The 21,393-nt window shown below is 61.9% G+C and overlaps 1 protein-coding gene across 1 annotated transcript; it reads right to left on the bottom strand.

Annotated features, from left to right (window-relative positions):
• Positions 1-243: 243 nt before the first annotated feature.
• STRA6 (signaling receptor and transporter of retinol STRA6) lies at positions 244-19,418 on the bottom strand. Its single transcript, XM_056128734.1, has 18 exons — positions 19,297-19,418; positions 13,193-13,259; positions 12,953-13,038; positions 12,037-12,176; positions 11,570-11,593; positions 11,261-11,427; positions 9,599-9,721; positions 7,851-7,918; positions 7,589-7,665; positions 7,288-7,349; positions 6,366-6,528; positions 5,041-5,116; positions 3,886-4,019; positions 2,801-2,918; positions 2,609-2,710; positions 1,334-1,497; positions 997-1,146; positions 244-416 (listed from the first exon to the last, which is right to left on the bottom strand). Exons 1-18 carry the CDS (start codon positions 19,410-19,412, stop codon positions 244-246), a joined length of 2,010 nt encoding a protein of 669 aa, XP_055984709.1. The 5' UTR covers positions 19,413-19,418.
• Between the last annotated feature and the right edge of the window lie 1,975 nt (positions 19,419-21,393).

Genomic DNA, 21,393 nt, shown 5'->3' with positions numbered 1-21,393 from the left:
TGTGAGTCTGGGTCCATGGGTGGAGGGAGATGAGCGGTGGGTCAGGCAGCCCGCCGGGAAGGGCTTTAGCTGGGGCTTGTCCAGACTCCCTGCTGGCCCAGGTCAGGGCAGGCACACCAGAGCCGGTCCCCAGGTCCACAGGGGGCTGATTTCTCCCGCCAACCTGCCCCCACCGGCTGGTGCTGAGACAGGGGCGAGTGGGGAGGAGGCGGGGCCTCCATCAGCGGCTCTGCCCTGCCCTTCTCAGGACCCAGCGCCAACCCCTGCCCGACTGCCCAGTGGCCCGGGCTTCCGCCAGGCCCGCAGTGCCGGGTTGCGCAGCAGCGAGTAGGCCAGGCCCCAGCGGGCTCGGCTGCGGTGGGCTCTGCACGCAGCCCTCTGGCCCCCCGGGGCCTTGGACTGCAGCAGCTGCATCCCTGGAAGGCAAGAGCATCAGTGAGTCACTCAGCAAACAGCAGCGCCCCGCACCCAGACCGCAGCACAGGGGGACAGCCTCAGGTCTGGCAGGGAGAAGGCTGGCAACCCAGGAGCCAGGAGGGGCGCAGGGAGGAGGCAGGCATGGTAGCCGTCCTGGGTAGGGTAGAGGGGATGGAGGCAGGGCTGTCCCCTCACCACCCACTCTGCCCACAGCACGGAGGGCAGGGCGGCAGGCTCCTGAGAGCGGGGCTGGGGGGACACAGGATCCTGAGAGCAGGAGGGCTGGGGGAGAACGGGAGAGACAGGGGCTCCTGAGCGGGGAGGGTCTGGGTGCTGAGGGCTCTGAGCCAGGCAAGTGCTTTGTTCTCTGTGCGAAGACTGGGTTGTGACTCCCCACAGGAGCCGGGAATTGGTGGGCCGAGGGGGCCGGAGAGGGGCAGTGGACAGGGACAGTGGACAGGGTCATACTCTCCTCCCCTACAGCGTACGGGCACTGCCCAGGTCCTCTCCTGGACTCCACATGTGCTGGACAGGGATGGCAGGGCGGCCCAGAGCCCCCTCCCCAGGGGACGGACGCACCTTCCTCTTCCTGCCCTGGTTGGAGTCTGTCCAGGGGGCTGGCAGGGAGCTGGGGGTCCCTCCTTCGCAGAAGCAGGGCACAGAAAGCTGCCACGGCCGGGTGCGACTGGCTGGCCTCCATCTTCAGGAAACTGCAGTAGGCGTGGTAGCCTAAGGGTGGTCGAGGGGCAGTGCTGGATGGGTGGTGACCGGACCCCCACCCGCTCGTGGACCTGTGAGCGGCCACCACATGTACCACCCCGGGGCACATGGGAACATCCCCCCAATACCCCACAGCCATGAGTGGGTTTCACATAGCCCCTCTGAGCACCCCGCCGCCCCTAGCCCCTGACCTCACCGGGGTCGAGAGTGGCGGCTCTGGGAGGCAGCAGGCTGAGGTCCATCTGGCCGAGGTGGACGGCGTTGTAGAGGGCGGACAGGACCACCCTCCAGGCAGCCACCATGGCGCCCACGAGCACGTTGATGGGGAAGAACAGGAAGGTGAGAGCAGAGAGGGCACGCCTGGGAGGGGAGACGGGGGCTGGTCCCCTAAGTTGGTCGACGGCCCCCACATCCCCTGGGACAGCCATTTTTCCCTCCCCTCCTCTCCCCTCCCCTCCCCTCCCCTCCCTTCCCTTCCCCTCTCCTCCCCTCCCCTCCTCCCCTCACCTTCTCCTCCCTCTCCTCCTGTTCTCCTCTCCTCTCCTCTCCTCCCCCTCCCCTCCCCTCCCCTCCCCTCCCCTCCCTTCCCCTTCCCTCCCCTCCCCTCCTCTCCTCTCCTCTCCTCTCCTCTCCTCTCCTCTCCTCTCCTCTCTTCTCCTCTCCTCCTACTCTCCTCTCCTCTCCTCCTCCTCTCCTCTCCTCTCCTCTCCTCTCCTCTCCTCTCCTCTCCTCTCCTCTCCTCTCCTCTCCTCTCCTCTCCTCTCCTCTCCTCTCCTCTCCTCTCCTCTCCTCTCCTCTTTGGGCCACACCTGGCAGTGCTCAGGACTTACTCCTGACTCTGTGCTCAGGGATCATTCCTGATGGTGCTTGGGAGACCATATGGGACCCCGGTCAGCACGTGCAAGGCCAACGCCCTCCCTGCTATACTATGGCTCTCCCTGGCCTCATCCTTTTCTTTTTCTGGGGCACACCATGCACCCACCTAGCGCCACGCCCACCCTCATCACCTCATGACAGCCTTGCGCACCCTAGTATAGAGGGGAAACTGAGGCATCGCCAGCAGCGGGGAGGGGCTGTGAAGCTGAGGGTCTCCTCCAGACTCCATCTCCCTCCTTTCCTCTGGGTCCCTTGTCCTCTCCCTCCCTCCCAGATCCAATATGCTCCCATGGCCTGGCCCTCTCATGCGAAAATACCGTTCCTAGTGGCTCCCCTGCAAAGCTGGGACTGGGATCTGAGGGGGCAGCGGAGAGTGGCACTGAATCCCAAGCAGGAGCAGCTCCCAAGGGGGTTTCTGGCCCCCGACTGGTGTACGGAAAACTGAGCTGACTTGTGCTGGACAGGGATCATCTCTCTTTGACTTACGAACTCCCGGAGAGGACAAGGGGGACGCAGCAGTGGGGAGAGAAGGGAGCAGAAAGGAAGACACCGAAGAAGAGACGGAGGGTCCGAGGGGGCCCAGAAACCGTCTCACCGGTTGGTCAGCTCCGGGTGTCCGTGGCGAGTGTCCAGGAAGCCCCAGTGGGCTACCAGGTGCTGCAGCATCACGGCCAGGGCCAAGGTCAGCCAGAAGGGCCTGCGGGAGGGCGGGAGACGGTGACGCAGGGAGGCCCCTCTGACGGGGGTCCCCCCACACCCTGCAGCCTTGGTGCCCTGCCTGTCTCACCACGAGGACTCCAGGGACCGGAGGAGCTGCAGGTTCCTGCCATAACGCACGGGCATGAACACCAGGAAGGTGAGGGCCGAGGTCCCCAGGAAGAAGATGACCTGCTGTAGCACCAGCCCTGTGGAGCGAGGGCCCGGGCAGGCATCAGCACCATGGGCCTGTGGGAGCCCAGGTTCAGGGAGTCAAGGACTCAGGGCGCTGTGAGACCTGCTGTCAGGTCCTGCTGGAAAGCTGGTCGCGCTCCCAGGCAGGGGCTGTTGTGATGACTCCTTGGAAAACCACCACGTGCTTTGCAAAGGCCTTTTCCCAGCTGCTCTAGTCCCTGGGGCAGGGCTGCCCTCTGGTAATTAGAACCCAGAACCTGCCGCCAGGGGGTGCTGTGGATGGTGTGCAATAAGGTAGCCGAGAGGGGAAGCACTGCAGACGCGCTGGGAGCTAGAAATTCCCTCTGCTCCTGGCCACCTTCTCACCTCAGGTGAGAACCCAAGGACCAGCGGGGCGCCATCAGTCCTGCCCCCTCTGCCGTCTCAGGGAGAAACCAGGACTGAGGGGGACCTGGGAGTTCATCTAGTTCAACTCCCACCCCCATTTGGGGGGAGGGAGGAGCATCTAGCAGTGCTCAGGGGTTCCTCCTGGTTCTGAGCTTAGGAATCACTCCTAATGGTTTTCAGGGGACTGAACTCAAGTCGACTGTGTGTGAACAAATGCCTTAGCCTTTATACTATCTCTCTGATTCTAGGGTCTGCTTGAACACCGCCCCCCCCCCATATCGGTGTAGCCTGTTTGCATACCCCCAGTGACGGGGATCTCACTACCTCCCAGACACCACTACTTTTTACTTCCTACTCACTGTCCTCACTGCTTCCCTAAGAAATAGCAGCGTGGGGTCCCCTCTGTATGCACTCAGTCGCACACAGGGTCCATTCTGTTCCCCTGAGGGAGCTTCTGAAGGCTGGGGAGTGAGGCTGGGTTGACCTTCCATCCTGCCCCAGCCCAGAAAGAGACCCCCCCCCCAGCAGCCAGGCCCTGCTGAGTTCTCCCTCCAGAGCCAGCTGAGCAGGGGGGGGCGGTCAAGCGACACTCACCCAGGCAGGTGAACGCAGTCTGGTATGCGCTGAAGCTCATCCAGCAGAATATGGCTTGGCGGGAGGGGCAGGGGGTCTGCGCCAGGGGGCCCAGCGCCAAGGCAGCCCCTCGGTGTAGAATTCGCAGGTTGACCCTGGGGGTGGGGGTGGGGGAGGCAGGCTCACTCACAGGAACTCCCAGGCTGAATACCACCCACAGCCAAGATTCTGACAGCCCAGAGGGGACCACAGACCGGCCCTGAGGTGTCAGGAGGGCTTCCTGGAGGAGGGGGTACCTGGGCAGAGTCTTAAAGGGTGAATAAGATTAAGTTGGTGGGATGGGTGGGGGCGTGGAAGGAGGGAAACTTAGGCAGAAGCAAGCCAAGCCCAGTCAGAAAAGTGAGAAAGCAGCAGGTGTGTGTGTGGGGGGAGGGGGGGGAGTATAGTTTAGCCCCTGGGGCAGGAGGCAAGTTCCCAGGGGGAGAGACTCAGCCCCTCCCTTGTTGCTCAGCTGGGCCTGCCCCTGGGGGTAAAGTCCCCTGGGGTGAACCCCTGAGGCCTGACATGGGCACAGGGGCATGCAGATGAGTCTCTGGACACCTCCTCCCCACCCTTGTTTTTTCTTTTTGGGTCACACCTGGCGATGCACAGGGGTTTCTCCTGGCTCTGCACTCCTGGCGGTGCTCAGGGGACCATATGGGATGCTGGGAATCGAACCCGGGTCAGACGCGTGCAAGGCAAACGCCCTACCCGCTGTGCTATTGCTCCAGCCCTCCTTCCCCTTTTTTCCTACCCTGCGCCCATCTAGAACCTTCTCTGCTCAGAGTCCTCAGTTCTCCTTGTCGCTTGGTTACCAGGTGGCTGGGCAAGTCAGCATCCTCTCATCATCTCTTCAGTGACCCCTCTCCCCTCCCCTCCCCCCAAAGCCTAGGGTCTCCCTCCCTGTGCTCACACAGCTACCAGGGGCACTATCCACCCCAGGGACCCCTGCCCAGGGGCCCAGCCCACCCTGCAGCAGCCACATCACAGACTGTCCACCCTGCCTGACCGGATTGGCTAGGCAGGTGGACTCGAAAAAAACCTGGGCCTGCAGAGCCACGGCTGCCCCCCCGCCCCCTGGCCTCACGAAGGACTCCCACCTGTCTCCCGAGCACTCCGGCACCAGCTGGCACTGACCTGTGTGCCGCCAGTGAGCGGGTCAGCACCAGATAGCTGAGTGAGCAGGACAGGACCAGCGCGGACACGTAGCACACTGCAGGAAGGGAGGGGGCAAGAAGGGAGGCTGGGCGCAGGGCCGCCTGCTGGGCACCCCCCTGTGCCCTGCGCCATGCACTCCAGCCTCCTCCTGCCCCTCCGGGCCATGCCCAGTGTCCTGCTGTTCCTCCCGGGAGGATGCCCGGGGGCTGTAAGCCAGCCTGGTGTTTTGGCCGAGCAGGTGCGGGGCTGTCTGCAACCCCGCAGCAGCCTCGCACCCCAGCCCCCCAGAGAAACGGCGGTCCCAAGGCGGCTGGGGCTCCCAGAAGCTTAGGCTGCACTGCTGAGACGTGATGGAGGGAGATGGCGACCTTCCCAGAAGACCAGACGGGGCGTCGCCCAGGCCCCTCCAGGGCACTCAGGAGCACGCTGGCCTGTTAGGCCCACGGGCCAATGCGGGATGACTAGTGGGGGCCCTTGGAGGCACTAGCAGGATGCTTGTGTGTGTGTGGGCGGGGGGGGGGGGGGCTCCTGGCACTGTCAGCCACCCACTGTGGTCTGTCTGGCACTCAGGTCTAAAAAGTCAGGACCTCTGGATAGGGAACCAATGCCCCAGTTTTTGTGAAAGCACCCCAGGGAATTCCAGGGTGCAGTCAGGTGCAGTCCTGAGCCCCTGGCTCTAATGCAGGGAGGCTGGGCTCTCCTCAGCCCCACACGTGCTCTGAGTCACACCCTCCACGCTGCTGTGCGTGAGTCTGCCATGGCGACCAGAAGGGGCTAAGGGAGGCTGGCACAGGGTTCAAGGCTAAAGGGGGCAGGGAAGGGGGCAGTCTGGGGCCCACACAGGGGGCATCCTGAGTTCCTGGGTCTGACCTCATTGTTCAAGCAGGAGAAAGGAGTTGGCCCGGCAAGGATGGGGATTGAAAACATGTGCCCCCACCAACCCCACCCCCAACCTCCGCTGGGGTTCACTGCAGTCCTTGGCCACGTCCCTGCCATAGCGCCCACCCTCACCCCGCAAAGGCCCCAGTGCTGTCCCCACAACCCCCATACTCCACAGTGCTGCTCCTCTCCAACCTGGAGGTGGGCGCAGGTGCAGGGCTGGGGCTGAGTCACCTCAGAAGCACAAGGGGCTGCTGAGATGACCCCCCAGGCCAGGGACTTGGGACTGGAGGTTCCGGTCACCCCAATTTGAGGATGGAGCAGTCAGAGAGGAAGGGAGGCGCCCACATGCTCACTAGCATGAATTCTCCGGGGGGGGGGGGGGGCGGGCAGCTCAAAGCCCAGGGCCCAGCGGGCAGTCTCACCTTCCAGTGCCCACAGGTGGTGCTTCACCAGCTCCACCACCTCCTGCTTGTCATCCGACAGCTCGATGCCGAAGCCGGCCAGCACGTAGGCCACATCGGTGTCGACGCCTGCCCTCACCTTGTGGACGGTGGGCACCACACCCGCCAGCAGCAACAGAGCCACCTGGAAGGCCCAGGAATGAGGCGCCCGGCTGTGCTGGCAGCAGGCCCGCCAGGCCCAGGTCAGCCTCTCCTGAGCTGCCCTCGGCAGCCTCCTCGCCCCTGGGGAACAGATGGGACAGCCCCCCAAGTCCTAACCACCAGGCTCTGTGCCCCCCGGAGGCTGATATCAGCCAGGGGCCACGAGGATATGTTCCAGGAACCCGAGCGTGTGTCTGTTCCTCTCTATCCAGGAACCAGCACAGCTGTCCACACCACAGAACAGCAAATACTCAGTGTTCCCACGGGGAGAGAGCCAAGCCCAGCATCGTCCCTGAACGGAGGCTCAGATTCAGATTCTGACCTGGCCACAGGGGATTTCCCACTCTCAGAGAGGCAGAAGAGGAGGAGAAGGGGGCAGAGACAGGGATGGGGAAGGAGAAAGAAGAGAAGGGGAGGAGGAGGAGGAGGAGGAAGAGGAGGAGGAGGAGGAGAAGGAGAAGGAGAAGGAGAAGGAGAAGGAGAAGGAGAAGGAGAAGGAGAAGGAAAAGGAGAAGGAGAAAGAGGAGGAGGAAGAGGAGAAGGAGGAGGAAGCGGAGGAGGAGGAGGAAGAGGCGGAGGAGGATGGGGAGGAGGAGGAGGGGGGGAGAGGAGGAGGAGGAGGAGGAGGAGGAGGAGGAGGAGGAGGAGGAAGAGGAGGAATCTCGACTATGTGGCCAAGAGAGTGGGGCTGAGCCTGGGGAGGGGCTACCATGACAAATGGCAGCCCAGTGGCAGGACCTACCTGGTAAATGGCCGTCCCCATCAGGGTGGCGGAGAGAACCAGGCTCAGAGGGAGTCGGAATCCTGCAGACCCAGAAAGGAGCAGGCCATGTGAGCGCCAGCATCCCTGGCCCGAGAGCCCCAGCCCAGAAAAGACCCGGCCCCCCTGCACCATCCAAGCCAAGGGCTTCCCTGGGGCCAGAACTGGGGCTGCTCCGCCCGCTGCCCAGGATGGGGAATCAGGAAGGAGTTTTCCATCTGCAGCTGTTCAGGGGGGTCACCTGTCCACCCCGGGGGTCTCGCTTCCTCGAGGACCCTCCTACCTGCCTGCGGAGTATAGGCACAGCGTCGAAGGCAGCCCCGGAACTGGGCCAGGAAGCCCTGCTTGGTGCTGTGTGAGCTGCCGAGAGAAAGGCCGGGGGTGGGGGGCTCAGAAGAAGCCCCCACGTGCCCCCGTTTGTCCATCCCTGTCTCTGCTCACCTTATTTCCCATGCCAGCCCCTCGAAACAGACACCACCACCACCCCCCGCGCAGCCTTTCCGTGGGTCTCCACCGATCCCCGCCAGGGGTGCCTCGAGCCTCACCTGGTCTCCAGCTTCTTCCCACCCAGGAGGGTCCTCAGGTAGACTTCAGACGGGTCGCCCTGTGGCCACTGTGGCAGACAGGAAGGTGGACTTAAGGTGGGGGTCCTGGAACTCCAGCATGAGAACCTCTAACCGTGTCTCAGCTGCCCTGTGAGCACCCTCAGAGCTGGGTGGGGGGTGTCTCTCCATCCCCCAGGTCCCTCGTCTCTGTCTCCTGAGCACATCCCAGTCATTGATGGCACAGGACGGGGCCATTCCGGGTCAGATCCGCTCCTTTCCTCCGCCTCAGCTGAGCCCAGGGCACGGGATTATGTCTAAGCCACATTCCAGGCTGCCGACCGCCTGCCGAAGGGCAGAGGCCCCAGGATGATGGGAATCCCCTGGGCATGGCGCCTGCTGCAGGGCCAGGGCCAGGGCGGGTCAGCTCCAAAGTTGGCCGTGTTCCTCGGGGCTTCAGGGCAGCGATGGCTAGGGTGGGGACACAGTTCCCTCCAGGCTTCTCCAGGACAGAGGCCTGCTGGGAAGAGGGTGAGACAGCCCTGCGGGAGAGCAGTGGGGTTCTGGGCCAGCTGCAAAATAGATGGGTGATGACTCCCCAGAAGAGAGAGGGCATGAGGAGGGCAGTGGCCACCAGGACCAGGCACTGGACATCCAAGTGAGGAAGGGAGAGATGCCAGCAGCTCCAACCACACCCCACACCCCCCCAGGACAGGGTCCCAACCTTCTCATCTTCAGTCCCTAAGGACCACCCACCACAAGGTACCTCGATGCTCTGCTCGCCCCAGCCCTGGGTCCCAGACACCAGGCAGGCCACAGCAGCTGCCAGCTGGCGCCTGTCCTGCAGGCTGGGAGGCCACCTCCACGGCTGCCACTTCCCCTCCTGGAATCCAGCCACCAACACTGGCCTGGGTCCTTGGTCCTGATTGGCTTCTTCTCCTTTGAGGCCCCGAGGAGCAGTACAGTGTGGGCATCACCCCCACTGCGCCCCCTGGCCTGGGCACACCCCATGAGCATCAGATGTGGCCTCCAGCTTGCCCAGCTCAGCCCGGGCCGCTCCTGAGGTCAGAACCAGGGCAGTGGGCTCCAGTCGGGGCCCCTACCCCAGGGCCTGGCACGTGTAATGCTGAAGCCTCTCAAGGAGCTTATCATATCTTGCAAGAATCCTCCCTGCCATGACGTGTCCACCCACCCACCTGCCCTCCTCCTCCGCCATTCAGAACTTCAGAAACATCTCCTGTGTCTGTAATGTGCTAAGACCTGCCCAGCCCCGTGAACCAGGCATGGGCAGAACAGACACACCCCATTTTCACCCTTTCCTTGACTTCTGCTATGCCTGCGGTGCCTCCTCTTTATTCTCTACCCCGTCCAGAGCCTCCCTGCCAAAGGCTGCCTTCTCCAGGAAGTCCTCCTGAACCTGCCTCTGGTTTCCTAGCCCTCACTTTATTAGACATTATCCAACCTAGCATGCATTCCTGAGATGGTGCTGCTGTGGGCGCGTGGGACTCAGGCCAGCCTCTGCAGGGCGCCCAAGACACCCAAAGCTTATGCTTCCTGTGCTGCTCCTCGGTACTTCAGACCCGACCCGTGGCTTTCCCATCTCCCGACCCAGTTCGCTACTGAGATTCCCCGGGTAGCCCTGGGCAGGGGAGACTCTGGTCCCTTGCAAGAGCCAACACTGGCCTCTGCTCTGTGCTCGGCCCCACCCGGGCATGACCAGTGGGACAACATGAGGCAGGGGGCCCCATTACCTTCCAGCCCGCTCTGGCCTCGTGTCTGAAGCTCCTCAGCAGCTGCACCGGGTACCAGACGCTCAGCAGGACGAGTCCCAGCAGGACAGGCAGGGAGGCCAACAGGGAATAATACCTGTAGATCTGGACACACACACACACACACACACACACACACACACACACACACACACACTTGCTCCTGTAACCTACCTCTCGCAACCCCACACCCGGACCCACCACCCCTGCCCTCACACAGGCTCTGTCCAAGGGAAGGCAAGGTGCCAGACCCTCCCTCACATACCTGGCACTCATGGGAAATGCCCCACTTGCCCCCCTCATCCCCCCACCCCCCAGGCTCCCGGCCCTTAGAGAAGCCAAAGGAGATGAAATGTTCCAGCCCCGGGGACCAGAGTGGAACCCGACATGGGAGACGTCCACTTTCCATGTCCCTACATCCCTGCTGCATTGAACATGGGCCCCTGAAGCCGAGACGGAGACCTTGCTCTGTCTATGGCCATCAGGACCGTGCCTTGGCCGGCCCCTTCTCTCAGTCCGTTGCTGTGGAGTGTCTTAAGCAGCGGGATGGAAGTGGTGGAGTCCAGCCAAGGAAGGTCCCCCCCAGCAGCTCAGGTCAAGCACAGGCCTTGCATTCATGAGGCCCCTAGTTGGATTCCCAGCAACACACACAAAACATAAAAGAGGGGCCGGAGTGAGAGCACAGAAGGGAGGGCGCTGGTCTCCTCCATGCAGCTGACCAGGGTTCGATCCCTGGCACACCGTATGACCTCCTGAGCCCCACCAGGAGTGATCCCTGGGCCCAGAACCAGGAATAACCTCTGAGCACTGCCAGGCGTGGCCCAAAAAGCAACCAACCAAACAAACAAACAAAAAAGGCCGGGGCCAGAGAGATAGTACAGCAGGTAGGGCTCTTGGCTTGTACCCAGCCAACATGGGTTCAATCGCTGTGCTCATATGGTCCCCCCGCCAGTCCTACCAGGAGTGATCTCTGTGTGCAGAACCAGGAGTAAGCCCTGGTGTAAACCCCAGAAAATACACACAAGGACAAAAGAGCAACCCAGTCTCTGCTCTCAGCAAGCACCAAAAAGTCTCTGCCACCCCAGAGCACTGGGACGAGAGTTGCTCCGTCCTAGCTCATCCCCAGGACCGCTTGGTTAGTGTTTTGATTCTTTGTTTCCGTCATGTTTTTCCCATCTGAATGGGCAGCTCTTGGGCTGCCGGAGTCTTTGTCTCGTTCACCGTCAAATCCTAGCGCCAGGTTGCCCCGGCGAGCACTGACAACGTGGCTGGACTGTGTTCATTGAATGACTGAATGAGGGAGTGAAGCTATGAGCTGGATTCAGAGCCGGGGTTTCAGATCACCATACCTGGCCTGTAGCCTCTAAGCCCACGCCCCCATTCCCTGTGCCTGCCCCCACACCCCCTACAAGTCTTCTTACTGCACTGCCATTCCTAGGGAGGGGAGTGAGGCGTGAGGGGATCTCAGCCGTCCTCTCCCTCCTCTGTGCTCTCCCTCTGCCCTGCCCCTGGCCCTGCCGGAGCCCAGCGTGCAGGGGCTCCAGTGCCAGCAGAAGGCAGAGCTGGCCCCACATGCACAGATGGGAAGAGCCGGGCTGTCTCCCCCAGGCTCCCCACGTCCACAGCCTGGGGTGTCTGGCTCACCTGGGGTGCCTCGGGACACTCTGCTCTCTGCCACACCTGTGCTGCGAGGTGAGCCCAGGACAGCGTGGTGCCCAGCAAGTGTGCAGCTCTGTGTGGAACGGTGGCACAGGCGGCCAGCGGGTAGTAGAGAAGAGGGTAGTAGAGCAAAGCCAGCATCTTCCAGGGCCCTGGAAAGCAGCGAGACAGCAGAGAGACACATAAGGGGTGGGGGACAGCCTAGGGGTCCCCATCCAGCCCCTCCAGCTCCACACCCTCCTGCAAGGAAGGCCCTGGGTTCACGTGCAGGCTCTGTGCTTGTGGGCGAGTTACCTCTTGGAGTCTCAGTTACCCCATCTGTAAAATGGACATAATGGCAGTCCATTAGCCAGGCTGAAGTGCCTGAGGAGCACTCGATGAAGTCACTACAACCTCCCGTCCCCTTCTCAGACCCGCGACATCCTCCACTGCTGGGGGGGTGTGGGGGTGGGAGAGCTGTCAGGACCACATGCTGCTGTCACTGTGAGCCCCGGAGCCCCGAGGGGCAGCCTCTCTTGGTGACACTCGTCTAGGTGAAGCCAGAGCTGACATGTCCTCGTCCTTCCTCACACCGGGCTGGGCTCCAGGCCCACCAGCAGGACAGAAGGAGCAGAGAAGGTGATGGACACTGGCTGGGACCCGCGGTGGAGCTCGGGCGTGTGGGAGGGACGGTGACAGCTGGCTTGGCAGGGAGTCTAGCTGACGGGTGTCCCTGGCCCTCTGTAAGGCCTGCCCGCACGGGCCTTCGGGCTACTCAGTACCTGGGCTGGGTGGTGACCCACGGCTCAGGAAGGGCAGCGGGGCCTCTTCGGGGAGTAGCAAACACAGGGAGCTGAAGAGGACCATGAAGACAGCGGCGGGCACCATCCGGTGCTGGTCCCTCGCCAAGAAGTCCACGGGGCTGGGACAGGGAGGGGGCAGAAGGCATCTCCTTAGACCCCACCCCCACCTCCCAGCCCCCCTCACCTCTGCCCTGCCCCTGGGCAGACAGGGGAGGTCCATCTGTGGCCAGGGACACTTGGACGTGGTCTCCCCCCCGTTCCACAAGTATTTGTGGGGGCTGATGAGCCGGTCCTGGGAGTGTCCGCCAGCACTGTGCGGGGCGGGGGGTGGGCGGGGGGTGGACGGGGGACAGGACACACAGCCCTGGATGCGCCAGGAAGCAGCCGCCCCCACGCGAGCCTGTCCGCCCTGGCAGAGCTTCAGAGCACACACAAGTCACAACATCCTGGGGCAGCGGCTGCGGCCTGGGCGTGGCCCTGGGGAAGAGGGCAGATGGCGGGCACTGGGCCCCGGACAGTCCCCCGCCCCCAACCCCTCAGTCTGCCTCCACCTCTGTACCACCCCCAGGCAGGCCTAGTTCAGGGTCCAGGCGTGGAGGAGATGGGTGCGGGCGGTTCTGGCTCATGACTTCACCTTGGGGAGCGGGAGGACCCATGGGCCAGCACCTGGGGGGATGCAGGGTGACCATGTCCTGAGGGGACACATCCTGGGGCCGGGTCCTGCTGGGCTTCTGTGCCCCTGGGGCCTGGAATAGAACCCCTGAGGGGCTCCCTCTAACTGTGGAGAGCTGAGTAGGGGTGGGGCCATTCCCCAGGCTGAGATGGAGGGAGTGTCCCTGAGGCCTGCATTTAGAGACCTGGGCCCCGGAGTGGGGGCGCTGGGCACACCACCCACCTGGGCAGTCCGGGTCTGCCTTGGCCACAGCGGGGCCAGAGCCAGCGGCGCCGCACCAGCACGGACAGCAGCAGCAGCCCAAGGACCTGGAGGGGAGCAAAGGCCAGTATGGGTGGGTTGGGGGCCTCCCCAGGAGCCCAGGTGGGCCCTGATCCCCAGAGACCCTCCCATGTTTGGGGCTCCCTGAGACAGACCCCCACCCCGCCAGGAAGCAGTGGGCAGAGAACTCGAGAGACTCACGGACAGCAGGGCCAGGCAGGCATGGAGGAGGCCGGGGGGCACGCTGTGCTGGCAGGGGGGCACAGGACTGCAGGGAAGCAAAGACTGCATCAGGCCTTGGCTGGGGTTTGGGATCCAGAGACCTTGGGTCCCACCCACCACCCAGCCTCCACCCTTTGACTCTCCTCGCCCACTCCCACCGTCTCAGACTTCCCCAGGGTCTCTTGCCCCCACAAGAGAAGCCTGTGGCCTGGTCAATCCTGATTCCCTCTTTCTTCTCACCCAGATTCCTCTTCTCCTTCAAGGCCTGCTCTCTTGCCCCTTTCCTCCTCCAGGAAGCCCTCCTGATTGTTCCATGCCTCACAGACCTTGTCACAGAACTGTGCCTTTGCGTATTGACCAAGACAAGCCACTGAGTGTTTGGTCCTGTCATGTGTCCTCCACTCTTCGCTGTAAAATCTGCCCTGTGCCATCACTAGGATGACCTTCTTTCATCTTCGGAAGGAACATAGATCTCCTCTTGATTCCCTTGCACTGAAAGGTTTCTATGTGCAGTTGAACAGGCTGTGCACTGCCCAAAGTGCGGGCTGACATCCAGGCCACACTAGGTGTGGGTGGGGGCACACCTAACAGTGCTCAGGGCTCATGAGCCATCAAGCTTTGCTCCTTGCATAGACCTAAGTAGGAATCCCTGTTCTAGTTATCCCAGGGGATCCCCGTGCCCTGGCAGTGCTCCAGCTCTCTCTACTCCCTAGCTGGGCTCAGAGACAGGTCCACGGAGGAGGCAACGAAAAGATGAGGGCAGTGAGGGTCCACGCCCCAGCCAAGTCATATGCCCACTGAAGGGCAAAGCAGAGCGGGTAAGACATCCCCGAGCCCGTGCTCAGCCGAGGCCTCCTCCAGGATGCCCCCACCCCCACCCCCACCCCCACCCCTGCCTCATCCTAGCACTCTCAGCTGAAGAGAAATGCCCAGACCTGGGCTGAGCTCAGGGGCCTCGGAGCCGCCGTGAGTACTGGCCAGGACCCCTTGAGCGAGCTCACTCCCCCAAAACGTGCATCGCAGAGCCCCGGAAGCAGGGCTTCATGCTGGGGGTATGCGAGGGGGGGGTCTTCCCAAGCCACTCTCCAAGGCAAAGTGGGGCTCAGCTACCCCCTGGGGGGAAGGGCTCCTGCCACATGTCCAGTTCTCTTCCTCTAGCGTGTGGGATGGGGTTCAGGTCAGCAGAGGCCTGGGCTCAGGGCCACCACTCTGGGCCCTCTCAGTCTGCACCCCCTCCCTGCCAAGGACCTGGACCCAGGCAGGCTCAGCAAACGGTTCCTGCTCCAGGTGCCCCTGCTACCCTTTGCCCCAAAGAGGACCCACTCTGCCCCGTGGATGCCTCTCGGGGCTTGTTTAGGGGACCACCCGTTACTACCAGGGCCACCCCCACCAACTATCTCTTTCGTTAGTGTGAAGGGGGGGCACACCTACCAGTGCTCAGGGCTCATTCCTGGTGGGGCTCAGGGGACCATATGGAGTGCTGGGGATCAAGCCCGGGTCAGCTGCGTGCAAGGCAAGCGCCCTGCCTGCTAGATTGTCTTTCTGCCTCACTCCCCCCACCTCTTAACTCAGCGTGACTGAGACTCGTGGCCCTCAAATATCAGTCTGAGGCCTGAGCAACAGAAACAGGCCATGTAAGACTGATGTCTGATAGGCTGGGGCCAGGGACCTGACCTCAGAGGGGCACAGGAGAGGCTCAAGGACGCAGGAGTGAGGGCCCAGAGAGATAGTGCTGGAGGGAGAGTACTCGCATCCCATGTGCTGTGTCAGCGGCAACCCTGGTGCGAAACCCAGCACATCTGGTCTCCTGAGCACTGCCAGGGTTCACTCCTAAGCAAAGAGCCAAGAACAGCCCTGAATACTGCTGGGTGTGGCCCCTAAACTTGATTTTTATTTTTATTGTATTTTTTTATTTTTTTATTTTGGGGTCACACCCGGCAATGCTCAGGGGTTACTCCTGGCTCTGTACTCAGGAATTACTCCTGGCGGTGCTCGGGGGACCATATGGGATGCTGGGAATCGAACCCGGATTGGCTGCGTGCAAGGCAAACGCCCTACTCGCTATGCTATCGCTCCAGCCCCTAAACTTGATTTTTAAAAAACGGGGCGGATGTGGGATTGGGGCCAGAGCAGCAGCGCAGCCAGCAGGGCACTTGCTTTGCACGGGGCCGACCCAGGTTCTCTCCCGCGGCTGTCCGCATTCTTCCCTGATGAAACCTCCACTCAGGGTCCTGCTGAGTTGTCTGAGTTCCTCACATGGCTTAGATGGAGCCACAAGTGTTGAGGGGAAGTGGAGGAAAGGAAAGCCCCGGCACTGCTGGGAGCACAAACTGGGGGCAGACACCGTGGGAAACAAGCTGGTGATTCCCTGGGGAGAATTAACGGGAGAAACGCCAGCTGCTCCAACGACCCACTTCTGGGTTCTGATCTGAACACGAGGAAGATATTAGGTTATAAATCCAGGTGCCCCTCTGGGCTCAGCAGCGTTATTCACAGCAGTCAAGATAAGCAAACAAGGGGCCAGTGGGGGGAGGGGGGTGTTTGCCTTGCACAGGGCAGACTCTGGTTCGATCCCTGGCATGGGGTCCCCCTGCACCCCACCAGAAGTGATTCCTGAGTGCAGAGCCAGGAGTAAGTCCTGAGCGCCGCCAGATGTGGCTCAAAAAGAAATAAATGGAAAAAAAAAAAGCAGGAGCTAGAGAGATAGTACAGCAGGCAGGGTGCTCTCCTTGCATGCAGCCAATCTGAGTTCGATCCCCGGCATCCAGTGTGGTCCCCTGAGCCCCACCAGGAGTGGTTCCTGAGTGCAGAGGCAGGTGTAAGCCCTGAGCGCAGCCGTGTGTGGCCCTCAAACCAAAAAACAAACAAACCAAAGTAAACAACCTAATTGCTGACTGACTAGAGAAAAATGTGCAGGCAGCTCCGTGCATGCCATTCAGCTACTAAAAGCAGAAGGAATTCTGCCATTTGCAATAACTTGGACGGTCCTGGAGGGTCTTATGCTTCGCAAAGTGGGTCAGATGGACAAATATTATATTATTCCACTCATGGGGAAGATGTAGAAAGAAAACAAACGAAAGAAACAGATGTAGAGAACAGATGGGTGGTTACCAGAGGGGAAGGGTTTGGGGGTGAGCAAATGCAATGAAAGGGTCAGCTACCTGGTGATGGACGCACACTAGGCCTGGGAGGGGACAGAATGGTCATGAGCGCACCGATGTGGAAGCGCAATGCCGCCCGCCTGAGACAGCGTCGTCTTCTCAAGACGCATTCTTTTTTTTTTTTTCGCTATTTCGGCAGGGGGGTCACACCTAGCGACACACAAGGGCTACTCCTGGCTCTGCACTCAGGAATTACCCCTGGCGGTGCTCAGGGGACCATATGGGATGCTGGGAATCGAACCCGGGTTGGCCGCGTGCAAGGCAAATGCCCTCCCCGCTGTGCTATCGCTCCAGCCCCACATTTATCTTTTTAAGCAGGAAAACAGAGGAAAGCGAGTGCAAGGTGTCCACGGGGTAGGTTGGGATGTGAGTCTGGAAGTCAGTTGGCATCTCCTTGGGTAAAGAAGGGGAGGGCACATGGCACCGAGGGGGGGGGATGAGTGGATGGAGGGGGGTTGCAGGCGGTAGGGAATGTGGCTGAGATCACCCAGGCCCTCAGCTCGCCCAGACCCCAAGGCTGAGCAAGAAACAGGTTGACACAGGCAAGGGAGCTTGAGCAGGACAGAGCTCAGGGCTGTGGGGGACTCGATTGACATGAAAACAGCAGAAACCCCTGGTTATAGGGCCACAGCACCGCTGGTGCCCTGCATGAGCTCAGGTCCCTAAGAGGTGAGGGCACTGTCCCCCTTTACAGACCAGGAGAGAGCTCTGCTCAGGGTATTGCCCAAATGGGCTTGGAGAGCAGCAGAGCCAGGGTTCAGTGGCGCCACAGCTCCCTGGGGAGGGAAGCAGAGTGGCAAGAGTCCCCACTCCTGCAGCCATTTCTGAGCCTCAAAAGGCCCAGCTCTGGGCATTTTCAAAGGACCCCTCACATGGCAGTGACAACTGCAGGGCAGCGTCTGGGGGAGTGCAGGGGGACGCCGGGACTGTCTGGGCATGAGGGAGCAGAGGAGAGGGAGTTTCCAATGACTGTGGGGTTCTGGGCCTTCTTCCAAGAGGAGGCTGAGGATGAGTGGCAAACACAGGAGGTCCAGGAAGCTGTGGCAGGTGGTGGGCACTGGGAGGGCAGAGGCCAGTGCAGTGGGGTGACCCCAAAAGGAGAAGGAGTAAGACAAGCCTCTCTACATGTGCTTCTAAGCAGGAGGTGGGCAGGGGCCGGACCAGAAGGGACAGCAGGATGGGTCTCTGGGGTTGGGGGTGGCTATAGTCTGGGGTTTCTGGGGCAAGAGGAACAACTGTTGTCTGGGGTCTCTGGGGCGGGGGGAAGGCTATAGTCTGGGGTCTCTGGGGCAGGAGGGCAGCTGTGGTCCAGGGTCCCCATTCTGGACACTCACTGTCCCTGCAGCGGGTCTGAGAACACTTGCAGAGCAGAGGTGAGTGAGCCCCCACCCCACCCCGGACAGTTGCCCCGGCCCATCTGTATCCCCAGGCTCTGGTGGGCAGTGCTTGTGGCTAAGGGTGGAGTGGATGCAGGCCAGGCTAGGCACAGGCCTGACCAGAGACGCCGCAGGGCAGCCAGAACAGCTCAGTTTTCAGACCCATCCACACCCTAGCAACAGCCCCATCAGACTCGCTCTCCGACCTCCTCCCTTGGACCAGCACGTGGGGCTCCATGAACGGGACCAGGAGTCGGAGTCCTTGTCCCAGTCCTTGTCCCCAGCTGGGCAGCACATAGAGGCCCAGGGACTGGCCTGGAGCGGCTCAAGGCTCCCTGCGGTGCATGGCTCAGAGCAGAGGTGAGTCGGAGTTCATCTCCTCAGGATTCCCCTGAGCAGCTTCCAGGACTTCCGGTTCCCGCCTTTGATGGGGGGGCGGGCAGGCAGGCAGGCCGGGGTTAGGCTAAGTGGATTCAAACAATCCTCTTCATTCTTCCCTGCACCGGGAGGGGGCGGGGGCCCCAAGGGACTGCACAATCTCAGCACCACCCACATTCCCACCGGCCCCCGGGGCCACGCACCCAACTTTCCTCTGAGGCCCCATCCACATACCTCAGCACAGAGCTGGCCGCTGGCTCCCAGCCCAGCCCGTGCCCCAGCCCCGCGGGCACCCAAGGACACAGGTGCAGATTAAGACCTTGACCTAGGTCAGCCGGGTCCTCCCGGGTTCCTGGGCTCCCCTCACCCTCACTCTCACACTCTCAAGGCTACCAGGGGTGGGGGGCCCCCTCAGGGCCAGCACGGCTGTAGTCCAGGTGCCTAGCGCCGGGTTCTCCCCCCAACCCTCCCGGCCGGGTGACCGGGCCCTGGCCCCTGGGGAGGCACGCGAGCATTCCTGCTTCTCCAGTTTCAGGGGTGATGGAGAACAGATGTGGACACATCTGCATCTGGTGCCAACCCCCGCCCCCCATCTTACCTTTCCCCCAAACCCGGAGACAGAGCAGGGAGCTGGGGGAGGGGCTGAGTCAGAAACAAGGAGGGGAGAATGAGGGGCCCCACCCCAGGGGCCTCTCAGGGCGTCCAGGCCAGCTCCCTGCAGGATGCTCAGACGAAACAAAGAAAGGGTCTGGGCCCAGTGTCCAGCCGGGCCTCCCTCTGCCGCCAAACACAACAGCGGCTGCTTCCACCCCCCACCCCCTTTCTTCCTTAGGTCTTCCCCTGGCCAGGGCCTGACCCTGGTTAACAAAACAACCGCCAGGCTCCCCACTGGGACCGGTGACCCCTGGAGGGCAGGGCAGACTTCCTTCATCCCCAGGGCCAGTCTGGCCCTGTGAGTCCCTCATGTGGGGGTTTTGCAGGGGACACCCCAGAGCTGCTGTTCTGGTGGGACAGAGCCAGGGACAGGGCCAGAGAGGGAGAGGCTTGTCAAGGGCCACACAGCACACAGCTGCAAAAACACCTTGTGGAAGCTCTCTGTCCTGTGTCCCACGGCCACGGCCCTCCCACAGCTGGCAGGGCAGTGGAGATGGGGGTGGGGGGCACTTACACCTCTGTCGGGGCCTCCTGGCCCTCCGTGGCCTCGTCGATGTACCAGCTACCATAAGAATAGTCCTCCGAGGCCTCCGAGGCCGTCTGGTTCCCCGCAGTCTGCGCCAACGCCATGGTTCGGCCCTTCTGTGACCCCGGCGGGACAAGCGAAAAAGCTGGTACAGATGTGGAAAGAGGCTTAGGGGGAAAAAAAAAAACCAGAAAGAGAAACCCAAACAAAGGAACGTTTCTCCTGAGTCCTAAAGGTTACTTTCTTGCCTTTAACTCTCTGGGAAAGGCCCTTCCCAGGATTGGGGCTGGCGGCTGGCACTGGAGGAGGGCCTGGCCGCTGGGCTCCTCTGTCCCCTCCCGTCGAGGCCCTCCTGGTCCTGCAGGAGGGTAATCCCGGGGGACGGCGCCTGGGGACGGCGCCTGCGTGGGTCCCTCAGGGTCTGCGGCTGAGCCCGGGAGCACCTGTTTGTGTGCACGGGCCCCCACTCCCCTCGACTCCTGTTTTCACAGTCTGTCCAATCAGCGCCGCCCGCAGAGACCTCCCCCCTTCTCTCCCCTCCCCAAACCCACCCAGATGGACCCACAGACACATTCAAGGAAGGGTCAGAGGAAGGACTGCAGAGATGAAAGGGTGGGCGGGCTCCGCGGCTCCCTCCAGGCCCGGCCCTCGCCCCTCCTGCTCCACACGTGAGGGGGTGAACTCCCCAGGGCCTCCCCCCACTCAGTCCGCCTCCAGGGACCCCCCCCCAGCTCCTCAGTCGGCATGCTCCCTCAGTGACCAGAGGCCTCAGCTCCAGAGGCGGCAGCCCCCACACCTGCCTGCTCTCACGTACCTGCTTCCAGCGCCGGCTCCAACGCTCCCTCACCTATGCCCACCACATCTGCCATGCCCCACACACCGGGCCTCTGGGCACGCGCTGGCATCCTGGCACGCGGGGCCGGGCCGGGGGCGGGGGCGGGGGCGGGAGCAGGGCGCCTTCCATTCCTTCCCTGGGGTTTCCATGAAGGAGGCAGCAGCGTGGCTGCGTGTCTCGCTGGTGAGAAGCTTCATGTCTCTCCAGCTTGATTTCACAAGGAGATAACTCACCCCCACAAGGCGGAAATTAGTCCCTTAAACGCAAACCAGACTCACAACACAAGCTCTCCGCCTGCGTCCTGTCGGGCCCGGGCTGTGGGATGGGTGGGGAAGGCAGGACCAGGGCTGAGGGGTTGAAGGGTTTTCTCCAGCCTTTCTCTCTGCGCCCCTGGACGACCCCCACACCCCCATCCAAGATCCAGCCAGAAGGGGACGAGATGCAGACAAAGGCTGCAAAACTTCCCAAGGGACCTGGGCTGTGCCCTTCCCAGCTAAGGTATTTGGTCGACAGGGCTTTACATTGTGTGCAGGGCCAGCGGACAGGGAAAGACGCTGTTCAGGGCCCAGTGGGTGGCACTGGTGGTGGGGGGGTGGGGGGTGCTCAGAGTCACACTCAGTAAAGCTCAAGGGGGCAAGGAACGTGGTGCTGGGGATCAAACCCAGAACACTGAACATGCCAGGCATGTGCTCTCCACTTGAACCACACGCTCAGACCTCAAGAAGATTTGACTTTTTTGGGAGGGGGGGCGGTGTGTTAGAGCCACATCTATCAGGGCTTACTCCTGGCTGTGCACTCAGGGATCACTCCTGGTGGACTCGGGGGGTCCTACAGGATGTCAGGAATTGAACCCAGGTCCGCCACAAGCAAGGCAAGCACCCTCCCCTCTGTGCTATCACTTGGCCCCCTGTAAGATTTGAATTTTGTCTTCCTGTGTCAGGTGATGCTGGGGATCAAACCCAGGGCCTTGAGTACACAGCACATGTGCTCTGGTATAATCTGGGCCACATGCTCGGCACAAGACTTTAAAGCTTGTTCGTTCATTCTGGACAGAGATTCAAGGAACATCTGCAAAGCCCACACTGGGCAGGCCCTGGGGGAGAGAGGTCCCAGCTCAGGGGACAACAGACCAGTCAGTCTGCAGGTTCCAGAAGTTCTGTGTGCCACAAGCACCATGGAAAACAGCTCAGGCCAGTGGTGTGTGTCTATGAGAGTGTGTATGAGTGTGAACGTGTACATGTGTGACTCTC

Source organism: Sorex fumeus, unplaced genomic scaffold, assembly GCF_029834395.1.
Source record: "Sorex fumeus unplaced genomic scaffold, SorFum_2.1 ptg000067l, whole genome shotgun sequence".
NCBI lineage: Eukaryota > Metazoa > Chordata > Mammalia > Eulipotyphla > Soricidae > Sorex > Sorex fumeus.
This window is presented reverse-complemented; position numbering and strand designations above follow the sequence as displayed.

Bases quoted from the DNA above. Each gene is read 5' to 3' on its own strand.
- STRA6 (XM_056128734.1), bottom strand. From the start codon at position 19,412: ATGGCGTTGGCGCAGACTGCGGGGAACCAGACGGCCTCGGAGGCCTCG. The intron at 6,529-7,287 runs GTAGGTCCTGCC...TGGGCCTTCCAG, and splicing joins TGGGGACGGCCATTTACCAG to GTGGCTCTGTTGCTGCTGGC. The intron at 5,117-6,365 runs GTGAGACTGCCC...CCCTTCCTGCAG, and splicing joins CCACCTGTGGGCACTGGAAG to TGTGCTACGTGTCCGCGCTG.